At 41.3% G+C, this 26,583-nt stretch overlaps 1 protein-coding gene across 1 annotated transcript in view; it reads left to right on the top strand.

The window, feature by feature from the left end:
• The window catches only part of Amph (amphiphysin), a 200,061-nt gene that overhangs the window by 120,255 nt on the left and 53,223 nt on the right, over window positions 1-26,583 (top strand). Inside the window, exons 5-9 of the mRNA XM_037206457.1 lie at window positions 1,996-2,091; window positions 12,896-13,003; window positions 14,852-14,937; window positions 25,224-25,365; window positions 25,833-25,915. Of these exons, the coding sequence (XP_037062352.1) occupies window positions 1,996-2,091; window positions 12,896-13,003; window positions 14,852-14,937; window positions 25,224-25,365; window positions 25,833-25,915 (515 nt within the window). The remainder of the gene's footprint in view (window positions 1-1,995; window positions 2,092-12,895; window positions 13,004-14,851; window positions 14,938-25,223; window positions 25,366-25,832; window positions 25,916-26,583) is intronic.

Below are 26,583 nucleotides of genomic sequence, written 5' to 3'. Positions count from 1 at the left end.
GATATCATGAATTTTGCAGGCAAATGGATAGAACTAGAAAATATCATCTTGAGTGAGGTAACCCAGACTCAGAAGGACAAACATAGTATGTACTCACTCATAAGTGGACACTAAAGGGATGGTCAGACTGCAACCCACAACTCCAGAGAGGCTAGCTAACAGGGAAAGACCCTAGGAGGGACACATGGATGACCCTGTGAAGGAGAAGTGAATGAGAAAAGTGTATTCTTATCCTTCAAACATTACATGATTCCATTTTGTCTGTGGCAATGCCAATATTGACACTGATTCTTTAATGAAATGACTGCAATACTACAGGGGTCCCTGTGGATTCCAGGATATTTGGACCCTCAGTTCCATGTGCAAACCTCATCCTTTGGATAACAGAGCAACTGATCATTACATGTTCAGAGTATCTACTCACCACCAATGATGAGCCCTTTTCATTCAGTGGATTTAAATTACTTTATTTGCATAAGATTCTTCAGTTGGGCATTATAATAACTAGGATTAGTTTTTGATGTGCTAAAAAGGGAACAAAATGCAAATCAAGCTTCATTTGTTTGTTTTGGAAATGATCTCATGTAGCCTAAACTGGATTCAAACTTACTGTGCAGCTGAAGCTAGCCTTGATCTTCTCATCTCTATTTCCCAAGTTCAAGGATTATAGGTATGAAGCATTGTATCCAGCTGTAAATTTGTTTTTTAACAAGATCAAGAATTACCACTCATTGATGGTGAGGGAAATGTACCCTCCTCCGCTACCCCTGCAGCCTGTGGTGGACCCGCCCCCTTACCAGCTGCAGCACTCAGGAAAGCGGGCTCTGTGCCTTGCCTGGGCAACACAGAAGAGCTGGCCCTGATGGTCCAGGTGTGAGAGAGCCAACCTTGAGGGTGTGAAAGCAGAACTGGCCCTGTCCCTTGCTTATTGCTGCAAGGGGTGAACAAGTCAGGGCAACGCTGGTGGTGAGGACAGGGGAGATCTGGGAGACTGACCAACCCTGCAACTACTCAGGCTCAGAACCAGGGTTATGAGTTGGTTCACCCCAACATCCACCCCACCTGTGATCTGAGGGTGCATGTGAAGGGACCAGTCTGGTCCTGTAGACCTAAAGCTGCAGGATCTCCATGACAAAGGGCAACAGCAGGACATCCAAGAGGAGTCCCAGTGAGGGCCCGGCATTTATATTCACTAGAAATATTGAACCAGACCAGTGACTCTTTGCAATGTACACTTGGAAGTAAAGATGTATAGACAAAAGGGTTTGCTGCATGACTCACTGTGTCACACTGCAGCTTCCATGATGAGATTTTCTTCTTCTTTTTTTCTCTTAAATTTTATTTTGTTGGGGGGGGGGGATGTTGCAAGGGCAGAGGGCAGATACAAAGGGACAAGTAAATGAATGGGATCAAAATGCATGATGTTTAAGACACAAAGAATAAATAAAAAGAAAGTTTAAAGAAAAAGATTTACTACTCACATAAATTTGGAAGTGACAGTTCAGACACGGCATGTTAGGTTGACAAATACCAGACATCTTTTTCTTTTCCAATCTGCTGGAAACCTCACAACTGGTAAAAGTATCCCAGTATGACAGATTTTTCATTCTATAAATGAGGTTTCAGCCATATTTTGTTGTTTGTTTCTGTCTGGGTTGGCTCTAATTTGATCAATGCTGCAGATAAATTCGCTGTTTCACAGGAGTTCTTCTCAATCTTTTAGCTCCACTGTCCATCCACTGGGACCTGGGAACCTGTTAAAGCATCCCCACTCTTTAGTAATTCAGAATCAGATATGGATTTTAAACAAGCCATGCTCTTAGCTTGTGTTGTTAACTACAACAGACTGCCTGAACATTGGCATCCTAATTAGCTCATACTGCATCTTCTCATATCTCAGGAAGTATTGCTTCCCAAGTTTTGTGGTTTTAGATATTCTAGAAGTTTAGTGAAATGTGTCTGAGATTACTGAGTCACAGTCTATTTCTCTTTTAGAAATGTGATGTGCTGTGGGAAGATTTCCATCAAAAACTAGTGGATGGGTCCTTGCTGACACTGGACACCTACCTGGGCCAATTTCCTGACATAAAGGTATTTCACTCTCTGTGTGTGAAGGAAATAATTGAATGGTCTCATGTAGTTCTTGAAACCAGGGCAACAGAGGAGAATTAAAAGTTCTCAAACTAAAATGAAAGACATTTGTAACTTTTCCTTTAGTCAAGCATAGGTTTTTATTCTATTCCTATTATCATGAAATAAAATCCAGCTACAGAAATCAAAGTGTCTCTCTTAGTGAACGCTTCAGTGTTTCTTTCTTTGCTAAAGTCTTTTCAAGCCTGTAGATACTTTAGATCAGAAGCCAAACGTACAAAAAAATCCAATGATATTCAAACTTTGTGGGGTGATTTTCATTAGAATAAATGGTCACAGAGAATAGAGAAACCTAACTAACTGTAAATGTGAAGAGAAATCTGATATCTCACTATTTACTGTTAATTTTACACATGGTGACAGTGTACCTGGGTATTTTTTTTTTTTCTGTATTTAGGTGTATTTGACATGCAGCATTAGCCCTTTTGCTTCTGTGTTCAAGATGGAGTCAGGGCACATTGACTTTCTAGTAGTGTGAGGAGGCTATGAACCAGTACCCGTGGGCCTCTGGAGCATTTCCTTGCACAAATCCACCACGAACCAACCTTCTCTATAGTTGTAAACAAATATCAGAAAACCTCCTGTAAGAAATGCCCTGGCCTTGTCTGCACAGTGAAATGAAGCAGCTTCACTAAAACAGAATGCAGGTCGAGAGCTAGCTTTTTCTGCTCCCACAGGGTATGAATAAGAACTGGCTAAAATGGAAAGAACAGTTGCGGCTTTCTGGAGTACTGGGCAAGAACTTAATTGGATCTCTCCAATCATATTCTTCTGGGTGGCTATGTGTCAAGTAAACAAATCTGAATGATAGATTCCCAATGTTAACATAATAACCAGTGATTTCTTCCCTATGTTTTCATTTGCTTTGAGTTTTGGTGCTGGTGTCTGCAAATTAGACATAGTCACCTGTCAGCAGACATTGGAGTCTAGAAGGCAGCGACTAGAATTTCCTGGTTCTTATGTTTCAGAATAAGGGATTTGATGAGGGACACAGAATGTTTATTGAGAAATATAGCTCCTCCAGGCAAGGCAGTGACCAGAGGTCTGGGAAAGGTTAGAAGCTCAATGGTGTTGCTTTCAGGCATGCTGGGAACTATACTATACACACTAATGTGTCTGCTTTATTTTATGTCATTCTTGGTTCAGGAGAGTTTCTTATCCCCACTCTGTCTTTGATTTCTGATGTGTTCATATTGATGGTCTCCTCTTGGCCAGACCCTCATAGTCATCCTGGTCAGATTTCGAGTCAGTCTTTCTGTAGTACAGCTCACTTCCTGTTCTTTTAAAAATAAACATTATAAAAACCCTTGCAAATAAATAAAAATACCACATACCCAAATTAGCCAGACCCAAAGTCTATACAACTTCATGTACTTACATACCTAAAAACTGGCATTTTAAATGGAAGCTGTGAAGCTCCACACCAGGTTTCACACTTTCAATACTGAATATATTTTATGCACATATCTGATAAGTATTTTGAATCCCCAGTAATAGGTTTGTCCACTGATGCAATAAGCCAAATAAAGCTGAATTAATAAGACCAGACCACTCCTGGATGATCTCTGGGGAAGGAAGGAAGAGAAATCCCATGGCAGGTCTATGGGCTGGAGCTTAAAAACCCTGTAGGCATTGTCTTGAGCAGCTCTGGGGGAGGAGCCATGAATTGGTGGGCTTTTTGAAAGGGACAGGGTTTGGAGAGGGAGAAGCGGGGCTGAGGTGGAGCTTCCAATGGAACAATATCTACCACCCAATCCATCTGCTCTTGGAAATCTCCAATTATCTAGAAATAGTTGGGTTCCATCAGTGCTGAGACCAAAGCCAGTTCCATAGGCAGTCTCTGTGAAAGTGGGACCATTGCACACTTGTTGAACATTTTCCTTCTGAAGGAGAAGGAGTCTGGACTTTTAAGAAGCTTTGCTTGCATTGAACTCAGAGAAACAGCAATGGTGTCCAATTCTGTTCAAGATTCAAGTGTCATCCAAGATCGACCTGGCTCCTCAGTGTATTGAGTAGTTGGTTTCCCAATACTTTTTCAAGACAAGGCCAGTCTAGGAATATCACGTAAAAGTCCATTGTCACATAGGAGCTCTGAGACTCTCTACTCGGGTAAGAGCTGGGGGTGAAGGCATGGCAGCCACACACCCTGGGCTGTGCCAGGCAGTGGAACTTCTTCAAGTGGCCACACACTTGTTGAGCATCTTTCAACCAAGGCTTTTCTTTGCCCTTGCTGTGTAGGTAAAAGCCTTTCAACTAATTTCTGTTTTCCAGCAGAGAATTGATTTGTAGTTTGAATCAGGGTATCCAGGGAAGAAACAGAAACCAGGTTTTATTCCTTCATCTTCTGCTATTACCTCTATTGCCTGATAGTTTAATCTCCATGAAATCGGGATCTAAAAGTTAGAAGAGGATAAAGAAAAAACAGTATTCTCCTATTTAAAAATTTAAATCAGCTTGCAGCTTCTCTGGTTCTTTTTTTTTTTTTTTTTTGGTTTTTCGAGACAGGGTTTCTCTGTGTAGCTTTGTGCCTCTCCTGGAGCTCACTTGGTAGCCCAGGCTGGCCTCGAACTCACAGAGATCCGCCTGCCTCTGCCTCCCAAGTACTGGGATTAAAGGCGTGTGCCACCAACGCCCGGCACTTCTCTGGTTCTGTTGTGTTATTGTAGTGTGACTTAACTAAGTAAGGCCGGGGTTCACTAGGTAAGTAGACAACTGAAAGGAAATTGACATTCAGAATGAAAATATTGAATTCAATATTACCAAGAGGCAGTGATTTTATTGCCTATGTTTCCTAAAAGTATATAATTACAAAGCAAACATGCACAGAATTACAGGGTTGAAACAAATCAAATCAATTATACTGGCTGTTCATTTCCTTATTTGAAATCAACATGATATAATACCCAGTGGAACTGTTACCTAAGGAGCCTCTTTCTTGAGGCTCATCATTGAATTCACACCCAAATGTTGATATGCTTCAGTTGCAGCATATCTGGGGGTTTGGGAATAGCAGGATTAAGAGCTTCTTCATACTACACTGAAGGCAAATGCATGTTAAGGTTTACATGTGTCATATAAAGAGGCTGAATCAGTCTCTTCTCCCTTTAGCCTTAACTCTCAAGCTACATTGACACAATTATCAGCCAAGGCAGAGGATTAGAAAACTGTGCAGCATGACAAATAATCAAGGGACTAGCGTGGATATCTCAAGAAAGAGACAGTTTGGAGTGGGGACAATAGATATATTCAGTTGTTTTTCTGTGTGTGAAAACGGATTTAAATTTTACATATACTCAATGAGTGCAACTTAGAAGTAGGAGCAGACTCCCTAAGGTCATAAAATGAGGATTGGTGAATACGTAATGAAGGGATTATTGATGGAAAGGAGCACTATGAGTAAGATTAACTAAGTGGAAAGGTTCCAAAGCACAGAACAAAACTGACTTCTTTGATGCCCATTGAAATCAACAGGCCATATGCATTTAAAACCTCAGGCAAATTCCCAAACATTTACTGGAGCTTATCACAGAGAACTATGAAGTGCCATTCATGAGGATGATGTTTGACATTTGAGCTGTGACTGACAGGGCACTCTGTGTTATGGTTCCCATTGTGCAGCGCTGGCATCTAAAAATCAACATTATAATAAAAACCCACATGTCACCAACCCAGGCAGGCTTACAGCTGTGAGCAATTATTATAAAATGTAGTTTAAATTCTAAGTTGGCAGTCATGCATGAGCGACTAAGTATATATTGACTTCAGTGTGCCAAAATGAATTCCAAATTAGGGTTGTTAGAGAATTTTTAAAAGTATAACAAAGTATTTTATAAGCTACAGAAATTTAGGGCAATGAGGAATTTTGAGAAATTTTAATTAAATTTATTATTGCTTAACATTTATTACTATTAAATTGACTTATTTAATTAAGTTTACTATTGGTACCTAATTAGAATTGTGTTATATGAAAAAGTTAATCTGAGGTAACTCTGTTCTTATGAAGCTTTCTTTAATTAATTAATGTATTTATTGCTTCACACTCCCAAAATGTCATACAGGAAAGGAAATTAGATTGATTTGTTGTTCCAGCACAAAACCGTATGTATCAAACGAGTGACAGATCTTAAAATATTCACTTCCGCCCTAGTAAGCTACCCTCTGTGAGAGCCTTGTCAGTCACACAGGGAAATGTCTCACAAGATTCACTTCACTTATGTTTTTGAACAAAACCGAATTACCAGTGGACTCTTCCACCTCATTCTAAAGCATGGTAGTAACTGCATTTCAGCTCTTTTCAAAGACCAATTCAATCTTCAGTAGCTCAATATTTGCTATTTGGAAGATATTAAAGATGTCCCTAGGTCAGAGGCACATCTGTGTGGAAGAGCTCTGGGGATGCTGAATGATACACAAGCTTCTGCCCCGAAGAAGGAAACAGTCAGGTGCTTGTTAAAAACGGTGAGCTTCATCACCTTTCTGGCCCAAGAGGTCCGTTCGCTCTACCATGCCTGGGCTGCTCAGCGGCTATCTTAAAGCCACTGTGTATGGGTCTTGAAGCATTTCATTGCCATTTGGAAGCAGTAAAAACAGAAAAATATCATTGGAATGAAAATTAAGATCCGAAGCTGCTTAGTTTGAATGACCTTCTGAACCTGCCTGTCACCAGTGTCGGCAGGCTGTGGAGAAGTTGTGCTGAGTGGCAGGAATAATTAGTGGAGTCTGTGGAGACACTGGAAGAAGCATTAACAGAGCCCCAGGAACAGGGTAGGCTTGACAGGAAGTCAGGCGGGAGAAGCTCAGAAGGTGCAAATTGGAAGAAGGCAGTCTTCGGCAGCTGCTCACCTTGCGCTCACACACCTGAGAGTCAGCTGCTTGTGTGAGTGTTGCTTCTCTTGCCTCGTCTACTCCTGGTGTCGGCGTTAGAGTGGATTTCTGATTCAATTCCTGTTTGGTTCAGACATGGGGAATAGTTCTAGGCAAGTTACAGGTTAATCTCATGCAACTCCAAATTCTCTATTAGTGAAATGGAAATAACCCTTACCATATCCATACTGATTCTTTAGTGGTTACTGTATTATGTAAAACCATAAATATATTATTAACATCATTTCCCCTCTTGTTAGTATATCCAATTTCAAAGGTTTTCGGATGTCTTCCCATAAAATGGTGTTTATTTTTAGACCAGCTGGGCACAACTAGACAGTTGCAGAGACCTGTAATGCATGACTGCCAAATCTTCTCTCAGGCTAATTAAGTCGGAATCTAAGTCTGGATTTCAGATCCCATGTATTTTACCTTACAGGCCTTTTGGTTCCACCTCTTTAACTAAACACTTTAGTGATTATTGCACATTTATAAATATACATTTCAACTGTCCTTCTTAACTCCACACAGTTTATACTACTTAGCACATCATCTTCAAGGCTCGTGATGTACTACTCCAGTCCTCTCCATTTGTGCTATGATTTATTGGTATTTCCCTCTGCATGTGTTGTAAGCTCCATAAGACATCGCTTCTGCTTTGCTGCTGTTATTGTTGGGTTGAATGGGTAGTGATGCTTTCATACAATTCAAAATAAAGGCAGTTGTATATATTTGCCTTGATGTTTGCCCTTTATATGACTCCCTGCATCATGCAGTTCCATTTATGATGTTAAAAGTATTATGCTGAATACATATGCTATTATATTATGAATTCCCTATTTTTGTTTGTCTGAAATTGATTTTCCTCCACCTTCATTTCTGGAAGTTGTTTTTACTGGGTATAGTCTGACTTGAGAGGTTTCTTTTTCATAATTTATTTTTAAGTACTTTACATCTAGTCTACTATTTTGTGACTTGTATGGTTTCTAAAGTTTAGTTTGCTGTAGTTTTTACAGTCATATTATACTTTCGCTGTTTTTAAATTACATTTTATCTTAGCATATAAAAGAATGAGTTCCATTCTCTCATTTTCATACATACACATTATTGTGTTTTGTTCATGTTCAGTTACTTTTCTCTGCCTATGTTTTTCATTATTATTGATTTTAAATTGTCTGACCATGACCGGCCTGGGTGTCCATAGGTCAGTATTTTTCCCTTATCGGTTTCTCAGATCTGTACTTCGGTTATTGAGCACTTAGGTTCATAAACCTGATGCCCACTTTCCCTGTGTTTTAAAACAAACGAGGGAGCAGCTGAAATTGACAAAGGAAAATGGATTCATGTACAGTTTGGCCATCCCTGTAAAAAGGAGACAGGCTTCAGTCTTTTCTGAAGTGGTGGTAAAAACCTTGTGACACAAAACCCAGGAAGTATATTTAAGCTCATTGAACTGTGGGGTAAGATGCTGGAACTGGGTGAAATCTCTTCCCCAAAAACCAGTTCCTCCTGTGGCTTTAGTTGTCCCTCCTCATGCATGGGATTTGGGGGAAATTTTTATTCTTTGGAGTCCATTGTCTCAATAGTTTGACAACTGAAGGGGAGGGGCACAGACTCTGTCTTAGGGTATCACTTTCCCTGCCAGAGCTTCAGCAGAGAATTCTATCTCTCTGTCTCTCTGTGTCTGTCTGTCTGTCTGTCTGTCTCTCTCTCTCTCTCTCTCTCTCTCTCTCTCTCTGTGTGTGTGTGTGTGTGTGTGTGTGTGTGTGTGTATGTGTGTGTGTGTGTGTATGTCTTCCTCACCCTCTCTCTCTGCCCCCAACTCAATCTTGAAAGAAATACCTAGGTGGAATACAAATAAGAGCTAAAATTAGGGCTAGGTGTTAGTGCATGCCTTTAATCCCAGCACTCAGACAGCAGAGGCAGAGGCAGAGGCAGAGGCAGAGACAGGAAGATCTCTGAGTTCAAGGCAAGCCTAGTCTACAGAGCGAGTTCTAGGACAGCCAGGGGTACACAGAGAAACCCTTTCTGGGAAAATCAAAGCAAACAAACAAACAAACAAAAAAGCTAAAGTTAGAGGACATTCAGCTAATGTAAGGTTAATGTAAATTTACATCTTGAAGCTCAGTTTTTAGTTGTCCCTGTTGCTGGACTATGGCTTTTCCTGGATGATCTGATTTCATGATGGAGAAGTAGCAGGCAGGAAATAGCACCGAGTTTAAGTAATGAGAGGCCTGGAAAGAAAGGTCTCAGGCTAGAGTCTATTGCTGCATCTCAGATGGACACAGCCCCTGTTGATTTGCTCTTGCTGGAAACTCATTTATCCAGGTCATTTATGTTTTTTTCCTCTCAGGTCTTGAGGTGGATGCTTTTCTGTATCTTTCTTTCTTATAAGTTCAGCTTTATGTAAAGCCTTCTGAGGTTCCTGTTAAATACACAGTCTTCCTAATTGAAAGAAGTGAGATTATCTGCTCCCCTTTAGTAAGAGAATATCAACAGAGGAGATTGTATTTGTCAGAATTCTATAGAGAAGCAGAACAGAGAGAACAAATATGTTAATGGAGCATTGGTTAGGTTGCTGTACATGACATGCTTTGGGTTTTCTACCAACTGCTGTCTTCATACTGGAGAGGCTAAGATACCACAGATCTGGATGCCTGGGCAGTCCCAGTCTGTCACAGAAGGCCTGGGAAATTCCCAGGGAGCCACTGGTCCCCAGTCCATGTCCCAAGGCCAAAGAAGCTGGGTTCTGATGTTAGCAATGAATGGCAGCAGTGATTGCAGCAACAGAGTAGGCTAACCGGTCAGAAAATAAACAGGGTAGATGAAGGTGCCAACACAATGTGAAGGTAAGAAGGCAAAGAACAAAACTTCTCTCTTTGTACTTCCTGTTAATATTCTGACAGGCCCCTTGAAATCCCGCCACTTGGCACCTCCCTGAGTCCTGACATGAAAGCCTCATTTTAAGGATTTTAAACCCTTCCCCATTTATCATGGTCTCTTTTTCCTTGTTCTCCCTCTCTGTTCTTGATCCAGCTGGCATCTCCCACTCCCCTGAGCTCTCTTTCCCTCAACCCTTGCCCTTCATTACCCCCACTCATGTCCAGTTTAAGGGAGGAGGGGACTGGACCTGCCTCGACTGAATATACCAGGCTGAGCTGAATCCCCAGGAGAGTCCTTGCCTTGAAGGAGATGGGAATGGAGGGTGGGCTGGGGGAGGGCAGCAGGAGGGAGGAACAGGGGAATCCGTGGCTGATATGTAAAATTAAATTAAATTATAAAATAAAAAACCCTCCCCTTCCTCTCTCTCTCTCTTCCACCCTCCCCTTCCTCCCCTCCATAAGGTATACACACCTCCACTTCTCTTCTCTTCTCTTCTCTTCTCTTCTCTTCTCTTCTCTTCTCTTCTCTTCTCTTCTCTTCTCTTCTCTTCTCTTCTCTTCTCTTCCTCTCTCTCCTTTTTGTCTTTCTGTCTCTTTATCTCTATATTATAACAAACTCTTTCTGCGTGGATGCAGTGCCGGGTTTGTGAATGAATGTCCATGAATGAATGTCTGCCATCACTGCGGATGCCATGTCTGCATGGTGTGTCTCGCCTGCCTGCCGCTGCATCTGCCCAACATGCCAGCATGTTTTCCCTCAAACATGGGACTCCCTGGTCTGGCCAGCTGAGGGGTCCCCCATGTACATATATCATAATACCTCCTTTTATCTGAGTTGTCCCCAAAAGATGCCGGCCATGTTTAGCCTGGGTTTTGTAACTTCAAATAACCTGATGAAAAAACTTTTTTCTTACAGGCAGGACCAGAAGCTTATTTTTTAATTGATCCCAGATCCAATCAAGTTTAATTGATTCTAGATCCAACCAAGATTACTACGATGGACATCTAAAAAATTATAAAGAGAATCACTAAACAAATAAGAGATTTAGCAGCTTACAAGACAATATAGTTATCTTCATTGCATACAGAATTTTAGAGATAATAGGGGTTGAGCAGCTGGGAAGATGGACCAGTGAAGTCTTGTTGTGCAAACATGAGAGTCTGAATTTGGATCCCCAATGCTCAAGTAAGAAACTGGGTAAGGCAGCAGATACCAGAAATCCTAGATGGCCAGCAACTAAATCTGTGAGCTCTAGATGCAGTGAGAGACCCTGTCTCAAAAATTAAGGTGGAGAACAATGGAAGATGATACCTGATTCTAACCTCTGGTCTCCACATACATGTGTGCACCTGCACATACCTGCGAGCACATGTAAATATATACATGTGCATACTGATACACACACACAAATAGTTATTGAAAGGTCTCAGATGGGGTTCAAGAGGGTCACAGACAAATTGTTAGAGAGTAAGGACTACTAAAGGAGCTATTAGCAGCATGGATAGAAAGACAAATAGACAACAGCATGGTGGGGCTCTAAGGAGAACCCAGACACGAAATACAAACAACATGGCAGGGTATGTGAAGAGAGGAATCTGAAGCCCATGTAGCAGAATTAGGAGTCTCTCTTTATACATTTCTGAGGATGGGTGTGGTTTCCCCAAATAAGCTATGGGTGCTAGGAATGCACTGAGCTATTGCCCCTGTCCAAGTTCTCTTTTTCAATTCTGTTTACCTCTTTAGGTTTCAACATGGATAACTTATTATAGTGGACTGGCTGTTATGGTAGCAAGCAATGACTACATTCACTCATTAGTCAAGAATAGGGAGACTAGTTCATAGAGAACACAGTAAGAGGGCAGCAGGCTAGGAAGTCAGCAGAGCTCAACTTGAAGCAGAGGGCCTTGAGCAATGGAGGTCTCCATCCTGAAAAATTCCTTTTCTCATAGGTTGAGTTTCTCTATGGGCAGCTTCCTGCAAAGTAACTTGTTCCATATGAGGGAGAACAGTCCACAGTGGCTGCTATACAACACTGGGAGCTTAATGTGGGTTATTGTGCACACAATTTCTAGCTATATGATCCCTATGCAAGTAGGGGTCATGCAAATGAAGATGGCCCTGGTTGAGCAAAGTTCAGCCCTGATCAAAAACTTGGTCATGAGGCTGGAGTTTTTTTTTGTGTTGTCAAGGTTGCTGTACTCCATAGCTAGTGGCTCAGGATTTCAGGAGCAAGCTTGTGAAAATTCCTTAATGAGGTGGCCATGGGAATGAGCTAGCACACAAGTAGTATCCCTGTATACTGGACACCAACATTTCCAAAGTGATAGCTCTAGACATTCTAATACTCAAAGGACAGTGATAGACTGGGAAAAGATTTCTGAGAAAGCAAAGCTGTCTTAGGAAACTGCAGTTAGTATGCTGTTACACTCATAAAACATAATCTAAGGTAGTTTTCTCCTATCTTCAGACTGCAAGCATATTGTGAGTGAGCATAGACGCTAATAGAGTCCAGCTTTGCCTGCTGCCCTAAGGCAACTCTGAGATTCTCCTACTCTTTGTTATAAACATATGCCTTTAGTTGCTCATGTTGGCCTCATTATTTTCAGAAGGGACACCCTTTATCGCACAAAGGTCTAGAAACTTCATTCTGATTTTTAGCGGTCTTTTTTTCCTACTCATATTCCTGCTCACCCATATCTTCTGTTAAAACCCTCACCTTCCATGCCAGTGAGGTGGCTCAGCAGGTAGGGGTACTTGCCACTAAGCCTGATGACCCACCTGAGTTCAATCCCAGAAAGCCACACAGTAGAAGGAGAGAACAGACTCCTACAGATTGTTCCTTAACTGTACTCACTCAGGCATGCACATACGTAAATGCAGCGGTTCTTTTAAAGTTTTTAGAGGCTTTCAACACAGAAAGCATTTGACCTTTGACTTTTGGCAGTCAGAGACTCTGTGACCACCTCTCCTTCAGTACATGTGTTTTCCATGTTGGCAGAATCGCATCGCTAAGCGCAGCAGGAAGCTCGTGGATTATGACAGTGCTCGCCATCACTTGGAGGCTCTGCAGAGTTCCAAACGGAAGGATGAGAGTCGGATCTCCAAGGTAGGGATGGATCCAGTGGGTGACATCACTCTCCACACCTTAAGGCATGTAGCAGCCTTGCTTTTAAAAGTTAGATACTTCCTTTTTAAAGGAAGACTGCAATCAGGACAGGGTTCCAACTACATCATACTTTTCTAAGCCATTTTAATTAAAATAAGTTTTTTTCATGTGATTATAAGCAATATCCATGAGTGACAATTACTGACACATTTTTGACCAGAATAAATTTGAGCCCCTTGCAGTGTTGCAAGATCAAAGAAACAAAGGAGAAATTCTATGCTTGTTATGGTCCATGAACACTTCTAAAATATAGAGTCAGGTGGGAAGCCAACCATGGAATTCTCAGACAAAACTCGCATTTGAAAATAAAGACAGGAACTACTTTTGCATAACATTAATTTCTTGGAGAAGATTCATTTAAGTAGCTCTTATCATTATTATTGTTACTTTTTTTAATGCTGTGATAAAACACCATGCCTAGGCAAGTTGTAGAAGAAAGATTTATTTGGGGCTTTGGGTTTCTGAGGGATATGCATCCATCACATCACAATAGGGAAGTATGACAGTAGGCAGGCATGGCAATTAGATCAGGAATCTGGGAGCTCACACTTTAAATCACAAGCAGAAAGCAGAGAGATCAAAGTCAAAATTGTACAAGTCTTTAAGCTCTCAAAACCTGCCCCCAATGACATGCTTCCTCCATAAAGGGTATACCTCCCAAGCCTTTCAAACATCATTACCAACTGGGGACCGAATATTCAAGTGCCTAAGACTATGGGGATCATCTCATTTCAGCCACCACAATCGTGTATATCAGCATTACAGATGCCAGCTCTCTACCATTCTCTTGGATTCCAGTCTTGGTTTGTCTGTTCTACCATACACCATTGCCAAATCATCTTCCAACATGGCATCTCTAGATCAGGTTTCCTACTGGTTACCTCTCTTAGTGGCTCCCATTAAAGAAAAAAAAAAGATCTAACACTCTAGTATGACATATAAGACCTCCACAGTTTGGTAATAACTTGCTTATATACCCTTACCAACTTTCAAGTCTTTTCCTCTCTCCTTTCCTTCTATACACCCACCCTGAGCAGATCCTGCATGAATTACCCATCAGTTCCCAAGCACATGTGATAGCAGCTACCTTTCATGCAAGGCCTCACAGAGGCTAGGCTTTATAGAGTACTTCATCATGTTACCTTTCTTTCCCACATACCCAAATTGAAGCAATCTGACAAGGTTATGCCATGGAAATCCAGCCTGTGGATCACTGCCTTTGTATATAGTGGTGGAATATTTTCTCTGTAGTGTGTTCTATAGCAAATTCCAAGTCTATTTTGAAAGTACATCTGGTAATGATTTATACCTTCCATGAGGCTTGGACTTTTCTGTAGGAGCATTCATGAGCAGTATCCACAACAGAGATCTTTTTTTTTTTTTTTTTTTTTTTGAGACAGGGTTTCTCTGTGTAGCTTTGCGCCTTTTCCTGGAACTCACTTGGTAGCCCAGGTTGGCCTCGAACTCACAGAGATCCGCCTGGCTCTGACTCCCGAGTGCTGGGATTAAAGGCGTGCGCCACCACTGCCCGGCCACAACAGAGATCTTTATAGGCTTTATGGTGTTTCTGTAGAATCAACAAATCAGACCAAGGTTGGGAGAATACCATTGGCTTTCTTGTGAATCTTCATTTTTCATATTTAATTACAAAATAGTTTGGATTTCAACAAATATCTCTCTCAAAGTCTTCTCAGGATAGCATAAGGCTATTCCTGTTTAATACGAAGTGATGCTTTGTGTATAGGAGTGGCTTCCCTTATGTGTAAACATTTTGTGTATCATTTCTAGGCAGAAGAGGAGTTTCAGAAAGCTCAGAAAGTGTTTGAAGAGTTCAACGTTGACTTACAAGAAGAGTTACCATCATTATGGTCAAGGTAAACATGCTTCTGCTCCAGTTTGCACATGCCCCCTTTGACAGTTCAAGAGGCGTGGCTTCCCTGTGTCATCTTTCTTGTCTTGAATGCTTTGTGCTGTCTGGGAGAAGGTCTGTACCTATGCTTTCCAATATGGAAGCCACTTGTCACTTATAGATGCTGAATACTCGGGATATGGTTGGGGAGACCGAAAAATGGAATTTTATATTTATTTTGTTCTATCTCATTTTAATTAATGGCCATATGTGCCTGGCAGCTATTTAGACCCTGATGTTTCTCAAGTGGAGACTCAAACTCTTACTAGGAGAATTTCCCCTAATCTTAAGATTTACAGTAAGACCCCTCCTGCTCTTGGTTGGATTTCCCTTATTCTAGGACTTCATCTCATCATCTGATTCTTTGAACTTTTAACCTGGGCTATATCCCTATTTCAGACACCAAATGCTGTTCTTATTTACAGGCATTCCACAATTCTCATGGCATCGAGTGAGATTTATGTGGCTTATTTACTACTCAGTGGTAGAATCAGAAAGGTACCGGAAGCAGTGATACCTTACGTTCCTCAGTTCTCCTCAGCAGTTCCATGCCACCAGCCCCTCAGACAGAACTCAGCTCGTCATGCTGTATTACTTTTAGTCAATCTCCTCCCTTACCTTCCAAATAGCTGGTGGCCCTGAAGAAATTAAACACACATGCAGGCTTAATTTCCCGCTGCTTTTATCCGAGGCTCTCTTTAACTGAAATTGCACACCGTCATGATTTTTCACAAGTACATAGTTCTTTTCCCATTTACATTGCTCAACCCTGAAATTGAAGTCAGTAATTTTAATCTTCTGTGTCTCCTATGGGGAAATGCACAGGATTGGCCATGCAGCAGTGAACATGTCTTCAGTGATAAATGCTTGAATTCTTGCATCAAATTCATCTTAGGCATCCAGAAATTATCCAATGTGTCTAGTTGTGCTGTGGTGTGCAATGGGTCCTCTCTTCTCTGTCTTCTGTCTAATTATTCTATTTATCACTGAGGCTGAGTTATTGACACCCACTGTTTTCAGGCCCATTATCTTCTTCAGTTCTGTCAGCTTTTTAAAAATATATTTTGCTCTCTTTTTGGATGTGCATATTATGGAGGATATTATCCTTATAAAACGTCCTATGTTTTTGTTTGCTTGCTTTGAGACAGGGTCTCGTGTACTCCAGGCTGGCTTTCAATTTGATTTGTAGCAAAGGGTTACCTTGAATTCCTGATCCTCTTGATTTCACCTCCCAAGTGCTGAGATTGCCGGGGAGATGGCAGGGGTACACCACCGCATGGAGCTACAAAGTGTCCCCTGCAATTTCTCTTAATAAATGTTTGTCTGATACCTGCTCCAAGCCTCTGTTGCTCCATCTGTCCATGGCACCTTTCTCACCACCCTTTTCCATTCTTTCCCTTCGCTCTGTTGGCATCTTTGGATCTAAAAGGTGGATGGTATTAAGCTCGCTGCCTGTCTTTAGTTTGTTCTTTGCTTCTTTTGTTCTTTTATTGTCCATTGCTTCCATGTAAGAAATTGTTTCAAAATGTGGATGAATAAAGAGGAGAAGTGAGTCAGGCGGTGGTGGCGCATGCCTTTAATCCCAGCACTCGGGAGTCAGAGCCAGGCGGATCTCTGTGAGTTCGAGGCCAGCCTGGGCTACCAAGTGAGTCCCAGGAAAGGCGCAAAGCTACACAGAGAAACCCTGTCTCGAAAAAAACAAAAAAAAAAAAAAAAAGAGGAGAAGTGAGGCCTGGGGAGATGGCTCCATCAGTGAAGTGCTTGCCATGCAAGCTTGAGAATCTGGTGTCAGACCCCCACTGCCAAATAGAGCTGGGTGTAGTGGCATGCACTGTAACCCAGCATGAGGACCAGAGACAGATGGATCGCTGGAACTCACCAGCTACCAATCAGGTCAATTGGTGAGCTGCAGGTTCAGTGAGAGACCTTGTTTGAAGAAATGAGGTGAGGAGTCCTCTTCTGGTTACCATATACACATGCACAAATGCACACACACACACACACACACACACACACACACACACACACACACGCACGAACAAATGCACACATATGCATGCATATGCATGCACACAGACATATACACATACATTTGTAGCTGGAGAATTTCTCTCCAACTCCTGCCAAGTCCTGCCAGTCCCAGAGCCCACTTATAAAATAAACACACAGACTCTTACATTATTTAAACTGCTTGGCCTTTAGCTCAGGCCTATCATTGTCTAGCTCTTACTCTTATATTTAGCCCATTTCTATTAATCTATACTTTGTCACGTGGCTCGTGGCTTACCAGTAACTTACATCTTCCTTGTGATGGCGGCGGCTCCAGCAGTCTCTCTTTCTGCCTTCCTGTTCCCTCAATTCTCTTCTCTGTTAGTCCCGCCTATACTTCCTGTCTGGCTACTGGCCAGTGTTTATTTATACAAAGTGATATTCACAGCATACATTGAAAGAAATAATTGTAACATGAAATCTAAACAGTCTTTTAATAAAACCCCAGAGCTAGATATTAGGGTAAATACTGAAAGATCAGAGAGACAATGGAACAAGCCACTGCCACGTCTTACCTCACCAACTCCACGAATCCTCTGAGTCCTCAGCTGAAAGCTCTCCAGCTGAAAAACTTCAGCCAAAAAGGTTCTAGTTCCTGTCTCCTCACGCCTAATATACCTTTCTCTGCCCAGCCATATTACTTCCTTCTTAGTGCTGGGATTAAAGGTGTGTGTGCCTCCCCAAGTACTGGGAGCAAAGGCATGAATTCCCAAGTCCCGGGATTAAAGTCATGTGACTCCCAGTTATTGGGATTAAAGGTATGTGCTACCACTGCCTGGGTCTGTTTCTCCCCTAGGCTGAGTCAATCTCATTCCAGGGTAGTTTTGAACTCACGGAGATTCAGACGGATCTCTGCCTCCCGAGTGCTAGGATTAAAGGTTTGTGTCACCACTATCTGGCCTGTATGTTTATCTAGTGGATTGTTCTGTTCTCTGATCTTCAGGTAAATTTTATTACGTTACACAACATATCACCACAAATAATCTACTACATACAGGAACATACAGGTTGTAAAAGATTGTATTATTTATTATTTATTCAGGGGAGGTTAAATTTACAGTCTCACTCATACTACACAAATATTCTACCTCCTGACCTATATTTATATTTTGACCAAACTTGTGATTCATAGGAGATGATTATAAAGTATCACTATAATGAAGGAGGACGCTGTAGGGAATGCTCAAGCTGAATTTTTTGAAGTCAGTATTTGGTGAACTATTCTAAGCTGATGAGTGAACAAATAAGGGCATGGATATTGTAGACTTTTAGTTCTTGGAAATTCTTTTAATTTTGATTTTTTTTATGTGTATGGGTATTTTGCCTACACGTATTTCTAAGTAACACATGTGTCTGGTAGCCATGAAAGCCAGACAAGGGTGTCAAGTCCCCTGGAACTGGAAAGTTAAGGATGGTTGTCAGCTGCCATCTGAGTGCTGGGAACTAAACTCAGATCCTCTGGAAGAGCAGTCGTTGCTCTTAACTGCTAAGACATCTCTCCAGTTCCAGTTCTTGAAAGTTTAATTAATTTAATGTGGCATGAGGTTGATTGGAAGGCGAATACTAAGGAGGGAATTATGGACAAAGGCTAAGAGGTTAGATTCACTTATTTATCAAATATTTATTAGCCACCCACTGGATGTCTAGCTTCTTTGAGATGTTACAGATCTTATACTGAAGGTTTTATTTTCTTATAGCCTGCATTGAAGGACAAAAGGAAACAAAAAGTAAAATGTCAGATAAAGAAAACATAATAGAGACTGACATTCTGGTTGACCAGTGTAACTTCAAAGATGAGGGAAGACTTCTCTCAAAGACTTAGTACATAATGAAAATGAAGGTTTGGGAACACGCTGAGTTCCATCTTATGTGTGCTGTGTTTGAAGAATCATTAGGAAGTCTATTAAGGTAACAGTGTCTGGGGCTCAAAAAGGAGGATAGGAAACACTATGGGTGATGTATGCCCAGATGCCTAAGGGCCAATTTGAAGCTATGCATAGTATCAGGAAGCCCTGAAGGAAAACCTGAGAGGAAATAATCATAGCTCTATCAGGACCCTGAAAGAAAGTAGAACCTCAAGAAACTGTGAATGGAGATCACTCCAGTGATGAATGTGTTCCAGCAATGCCCATTATAATAGGAAGATCAAGTACAGGAGGACTAATGATATTTTACCTTTGCCGAACTTCCAGAGAGGGTTCAGTGGCTGGAGGGCTCAGAGGCTCCATGGCAGGCACTGATGACTCCATCAGACATGAGGGAACAGCAGAGTGGACATCTCTGGTTTGAAAAATCTTGATTTTAGGATGAGCATGAGGAATCATGCAACAAATAAAGAGAGTTGATAGAACAAGGTAGACGTTTGAAAATTAACTCTTGTCACTTTGAAAAGATCACAGTGCCAGTGGCAAGAGGGGGATATCTGGCCTGAGAATGTGTGGGTGAGTGGCAGATAGGAACTGTATGGGGGTGTTGATAGGACTATTCAGACAGTGCTGGGGACTGTTTTACATGGTTCTGGCTTGAAAAGGGCTGGACTCCAGTGGACTCTGTTGCCTGGAATAAAGAAACAGTGATTTCATGTGCAGGGTGTACCCAGTCATAAATGGAATATCTTCATCAAAGTCTTCCTCCACTTAAGTCTCAAGTATCTGTGTGGAAGAAGAGGCATATTGTAAAAGCCAGAAGTGATGGATGACTCCAAGGAAAGAGCATCTTCTAGACACAACAGGACGGATGCACATATAAACTCACAGAGACTATGGTAGCATGCGCAGGACCTGCACAGGCTCAAGACAGACAATCCCATCACTAAGAAGGGAAAGTGAACATAGGATCCCACCTCTAACCAAGAAGCTATCTGCAACTGATACCTGCTGACAAAAAAGAAAGTTAGTTTTCTCCAGCGGAGTCTTGCTGGGTACACATCACACATAAAGGCAGGGCTTGGGTCCAGAAGTAGTTGGGAAACACAAAACAAACTCAGTGGTATTCTTGTAGACTTTTTGTCTTATTTGGACATTTTTGTTTTTGTCTTATTGGTCTTTTGCTTGTTTCATTTTGATTTCTGTTTTTGTTGTTTTGTGGAGGTTTAAATGCATGTGTTTTGCTTTTGTTTTTGTTTGTTTTAGAAAGAGTGAGAAATAATGGAAGGTTGGGCAGGCAGGGTGGTGGAGAGGATCTCAGATGCACTGGGGGAGAAGAAAACATGATCAAAATATATTGTTTGAAAAAAATTGAATAAAAAGTTTATAAAAAACTAGAGAGAGGTAGTAATCTTATATAAGTTTCAAAAATAGGGAGACAGGTGCTTGAAATGTAACTGGGGATTTTTGCCTGGAATAGGTAGATGTGAAACCTTGGGTTGCTCAAGTTTACAACTGGAGCCATGAGAATATTGCCAAGATTGTGGATCTGGCATATATGTGGAAGAACTGGCATAAATAAGATGTCTGGGCCATGCTATGTATACTTGCTTTTCAGGTAGATAGTACCATGGGTGTAGTAACCATGAGACTTGTCCTAATGCAGAGTGGACGGGATGGGGTTGCAGCTTAGATGTGAAGAGGCTAAATATTTAGCAGCAGGAGTGTGATTAGGTTCAGCATCTGAGGAAATGTGGAAGAAGACTCCTCTAGCTCCATCCCTTCTCCATGGCAGGTGAGGTGGTAGAAGCACAGGGGAAGCAGTGGCATCCTCCGCCTGATGTGCAGAGTTCTCTCGGTGCATCCTAGAGGGAACAGTATATGGGCTTGCACACACCATCTGCTCTGCTTCCAAATATTTCCATCATTTATGAGAAAATATCTCTGTGATGCTGTGTTGATAGTGATGTCATCAAGATGGCTGAATTAAAAAAAGATTTTGACAACTAATCAAAAGCATCATGGTGATACCATAAAACAGACCTTTTAGGAGGACTGGTAACATCTCAGGATCTCTTATTAATAAAAATCTTGTGAAATAAGCCTTTCGAGAAAATAGAGAAAATATCAGCACCCAGCGTCTGACACTCCATAAATGTAAATGTGTATTTCACTGCTGTGCATAAGTCAAGGCAGTCAGAATGTACCCTTCCAATGGCTTTTTCATTTGTCTATTCATTAATTCATTCGTTCATTTGTTGTTCACTCACTCTAGGTGCCATACCAGGGGCCAAGACTGCAACTGTGACCAAGTCCAAGGCCCCTTTTGGAAACAGTCTCTGATTTCATATATTGGAAAAAGCTTACATATGTACCACCACCACTGTGACCATATTTTCTAATTGTCACATGCTACTTAACATCTAAATTCTAAAATCAAAGTATTGTAAAAGTTTACATGCTTATTTATTTAAAATACAGTATTTCTTCCTGTATTTGTTTCTCTGTATAAAAACTGATATAACATATGCCATGACAGAGAAATAAAAATTAAACACAATCATGTAGTGTCTTAGTTCCTATTACTATAATAAAGTACCATGACAACAGCCACTTTAGGGGAAAGGGTTAATGTAGCTCACAGATCTAGATTACAGCCCATTGTGGCAGCGAATTCACAGTGTCAGAAGTTGAGGGAGCAGGTCACATCCACATCCTACAGAAGACAGCAATAACTGCATGCATGCTAGTCCTCAGCTTTTTCTCTCCACTCTTACACAGTTCATGATCTCCTGCTTAGGGAATGGTGCCACTCACAGTGGGCAGGTCTTCTCACCTCATTTAACACAATCTGGATAATACTCCACAATCATACCCAGAGGCTTGTCTCCCAACTGCTTCTAAACCCTGTCAAGTTGAACATTTCAGACTGAGTATCACAAGTACATATTAGCTTTTCTTTTATGGCAATTGGATTAGTGATTTAATATATTAAATGTAACAGCCCTTACCAACGGATAGTAAAAGTACACTAAGAAATATGCCCAAAATATGCATAGGTGATAACAATGGGCAAATAGGTACATGACCAAAAATTTTGTCTCTAACTATTCAAAAATTTAAACTTGAAGGATGCCATGTTTTCACTATTAAATTTATGTAAGTTATATAAGGTGATATTCAAAGGTAAGAAGGAAAATGGCTCAGCCAATAGAATCAGTTTGACACGGGAATATCAAAGCTTCCTTATCCAAACTTTTCACTAGAATTTGCATATATGAAATACATGGAAATGGTGAGCCAGGGATAAACTTTCCTTTATTGATTTTCTTTGGAATTTAATCATTACAAAAAAAAAAGGAGACTCAAAACAGTATTCATTGTAATGGTTTGAATGAAAAATGCCCCCTATAGTGTTCAGCATTTAAGCACTTGGTCACTGTTGGTGGTGCTGTTTGTGGAGGTTTAAGTGGTGAGGCCTTGCTAGAGGAAGTATGTCATCAAGGATGGCCTATGAGAGCTTAAGGCATCACCTTACAGTCAGTTTCTCTGCTTCATGATTGCTACTTAAGATGTGGTCTCAGATTCCCACTACTGCTGCCATGCTGTCCTGACCATTATGGATTCTTATTACTCTCAAATTGTAAGTCCAAATTAACAGATTGTTGTCCTGGTCATGGTGTTCTATCAAAGCAGAAAACAAGTAACTACCCATCTTCCTGTCCAGCTTATGTGTGTCCTTGCTTAAGCAGATGTTTGCAGCTGGGATCCTTTAGCTGTTTGTGCCCATACCAATTTGTTTTTGATATTTATTCACATATGAACTACTGTGGCATCTTGCCATTCCCATGTAGGTTTATACTTTGCTTTTATAATTTAAGTATAATTGCTGCAGATTCTCACTAATTAAGCCCCTTAGTACCATTTGAGCCCACCACTATGGATGTACCCGGAGTTGGGTAGGTTTTGCTGAGTAATTAAACAAAGAAAGGACTGATTACAGTCTAAGAAAAGGGATTACACATTCCACTTTGATCCTCCAGAAACATTTCTCTGAAAACACTACAGAGAGTGGTTTCCCCTGTAGAGCATTGTCAGGGAGCCCACACTGTCTCTCCTTTCCCTCATAACTATATATGACCTTGTCTCTTCAAATTCAAGTGCCAATTATGTATGTCCTCTCCCCTATCTCAAAGTACATCTACATGCTTCTTCTGGTCTGTAAATAACTGTGACTCATAGCCTGGCAAGGGCCTCTGCCTTTGACATCCATCTGCCTCTCACTGTTAGTCTCTGATCTGAGTCCTTACTATTCCCCAAACACACTATGCCAGGGTTTTTATAACTATATTCCTACATGTATAAGTATATGGACATGTGCAAATACATATATTTGTCCCCTGTATCTGTGGAGAACTGGTTCCCAGAATCCCCAGGGGAAGCAAAACTCCATGGCTGCTGAAGCCTTTTACATAAAATAGTGTAGTATCTGTGTATAAACTGCTTTCACATTCACCTGTGCACTTGCAATCATCTCTAGATTACTTATAAGACTTAATAACACGACAACATTATGCGAATAGCCATTGTAAATGGTTCAGAAAATGAAATGGAGAAAGAATAGAGTCTGAGTTCAGGGCAGATGCCCTCTGTTTTCTGATGGTTTTGATCCATGGATGGTTGAACCATAATATACAGAACCGTGGATACAAAGAACCATCTGCATGCATGGATATGTAAAATATGGGGTTTGAAGTCAGCTACAAGAAAAATATGTGAAGTTGGGGTCACATGGTAACTGTGGGTATAGGAAATAAATATAATGTGGCAGGGATTTAAGGTACAATGATGGTACATATTTACTATTTACTTACCACTTCATTTCAGAGTTCTTAAATTTGGCTCCAAGTTTTTATTTTAGCTAAAATTCAAAAACATCTATTTTAAGCAGAATTTGCTGATACTGAAATAGCAAGTTATTGTTATAAAAAATGTAAAACAGTCTATGATTTTCTATTACATTTTCTTCTTTGGGGGTTTTAATACTCATATTCTCTTCCCGTGAACTGCATGACATTGAACAGTTAATCTCCATTTACTCTTTCTAGTATATGAGAATAACTGTTCCAGGGGATTGTTGTGAGCATCAAGTAAAGGACAAATAAAAGCACTTAATGGTCCTGGTCCCATCGCCCTCGATGGTTCTCCATGTTCTGTTTGTTCAGCTTGTGGAATCTAAGCACACTCGGCAGTGAGGTATTTAGCTGTGAGGTGTGGACGAGAGCAGAGAGAGGTTTCATTAAGCGGTTATCCACTGTTCTGGCGCAGAATCTGTGTTCGTAGGGTGGGTCCTTGTTGAGAGGACTTGCGGATCTCTAATTAGTAACATGTGGGTACAACTTGAGTGTATTGTTGGGGAGTATGGGTGATGTGGGGGAAGAGGACATAATAAAGGCAGTGAAATTAAATGTAAAAGTTATTTGTTGTATCTATGGTTGTTGGCACAGGTTTGTATGAGTGGTCGTGTGGAAAGAAATTGAGAGGCAAAATAGATGTCCAGGATGAGGCGTGACTGGGTCTTGCATTGGAAGTTGTTGCATTCGCTGGGATGACGGGCCGATAAATTTGTGGGCGGGCTCGCATGTTGGTCTATTTTGGTGGGGCGAACGTCTTGTACGGGGAAGCTGGTCAGATGAGGTAGACACGCATGTGAGGTGATGTTGTGCCTCATTCGCCCAGCTCACGGACAGCTGTTTCGCTTGGCTCTCCATCGAGGCAAAGACTTGTCGCCCTGGTGATAATATTGTTGGAGGTTTGTGTCCGAATTGGGCAGCTTGGGTGGCGCAGATCAGGGGCGTGTCAAGATGTTAGAGTTGGGCGTTCTTGATCTTCTGGATAGGTATGTTCGAGTGGATAAATCGCAAGTGGTGTTGTTGGCAGAAAGCAGTGTAAGGTCAAGTTGGTGAAGAGGTGAGTGGCTTTAACATGCTGATATTGTCAGTAGAGGCCTAGTTTTGTAAGGAATTCTCCATTTTTGGTTGCTGTCACTGTGGGTCTCGGTCCGCATTATTTGTTGTGTTCTGTGGTCCATGGGTGCTGAAGGGATGTGGCGGGATCTGAATATTGGTGCGGTGTTTATGGTCGATTATACGAGTTGTTTGAGATAAGTCTCCAAGCCTTAGAGGCGCAAGGTGTTTTTTCGAGCAAAGGAGAGAGATTTTCAGTGGTGAGATAGATGGGTGTACGGTTTTCCCTTGTTGTGAGAGGCATGGTAAAGGGAGGCGATGTAGGGTGATATGGCTCAGGATCAGCGGACTAATTGTTCACGCCTTCCTAGCATGGCGTCCTTGGAGCGAGTGCGTTGTTTGTATGGTGCTGCTGAAACTATTGTCATCGGGCCCTGCTGTTTGGTCCAGCTAGTAAGATCGACGATTCGACGAGGCGTCGTGTGCTACGGATTTCCTGTTGATGAGGGATTTGTAATTGCCGTTCACCAGTAGGCTGGTGTTTATGCTTGACTCTTCGTGTTTGGTGGTTGAAGGGATGGGTGAATTGTCCTTAAGGATTGGATTTGGTGTGCTAGAAGTGGAGTGATAAAATCAATTCTCAAAATGATTTCAGGAGGAAGCATCGACCCGTGTTGGTTAGCGTATTATTGTGTTGTTGTTCATCAGGACAGCCATAGGAATACTTCAAATAAAATTAAAACAATCAGTTTTCCTCTTCTGCTTTATATTCTAATGAATACATATTTGATTGATTTAGTGTTTGGTTTATTTTAGCTTAGCTGCAGATTTTAAATTTGGTATACAGAATTTCAAGTGCCCCAAGACCAGTCTAATTCTTAGAATAATTGTAGCTTCTCATTAAACAATTTCTTTCTTAGGGAGAATAGCATGGGTGGGCACTCAAATGTCCTGTAGCTAAAAGGCCTCTGTTCCCTTAGCTTTGCCACAAGCTCTATGAAGTGATGACGAAACTTGGTGATCAGCACGCTGACAAGGCCTTCAGCATTCAAGGAGCTCCCAGGTAGGCCACTGTTCCTCAGAGCTTGTTGTGTTCCACGAGCCAGTGATGTGCTGTGTGTTGGCTTTTCTGGAGTCTGGAGACCACATTATACTGTTTCATTTACCTTGTAAAAGTCTAAAGGGGCCTTCCCAGCTGGAGAGTGATTCCAACCTTCGATTTGGGGCTTTTGTACTTCCTTCTGGCCTTCAGTTGCCTTAATATGCTACTGGTCACAGTAGAAATAGAAAGTAGCTGCCTCTCTGATTTACATGAGACCTGAGAGCAATAGTATGGGGTAGTGATCATTTCTACTTGTTACTTTATCTAGAATAGAAAAAAATTCAAAGACTCCATAGCTTCATGCTGATTCTTATCCATTGAAGAAAGGAAAGAAATAGAAGAGTCCTCTCCAACTTCTGTATCGGTGCTTGCGTTGTGGCTATTTTGAGTTCCGACAAAACTCTCTGGCCTAATGTATGGGATTCTCCATGTTATATGTTGTTATGTGCTGTTTATATGTCAGCCATAGGACTATTAGGGCCGCATGGTGACAGTCTTTGCTGTTTGACGCGTGGTGTGTTTGAATGCATGCATCGATTTCGTCTTATTTTGAGTGTGGATATGTTTACTGCCATTTTGTATTCTCCATTCCGGTGGCGTGTAAGCTAGAGGTCGTGAAGCTGAGGCAG

This window comes from Peromyscus leucopus, chromosome 5 (assembly GCF_004664715.2).
Source record: "Peromyscus leucopus breed LL Stock chromosome 5, UCI_PerLeu_2.1, whole genome shotgun sequence".
NCBI classification, from domain to species: Eukaryota; Metazoa; Chordata; class Mammalia; order Rodentia; family Cricetidae; genus Peromyscus; species Peromyscus leucopus.
This window is presented reverse-complemented; position numbering and strand designations above follow the sequence as displayed.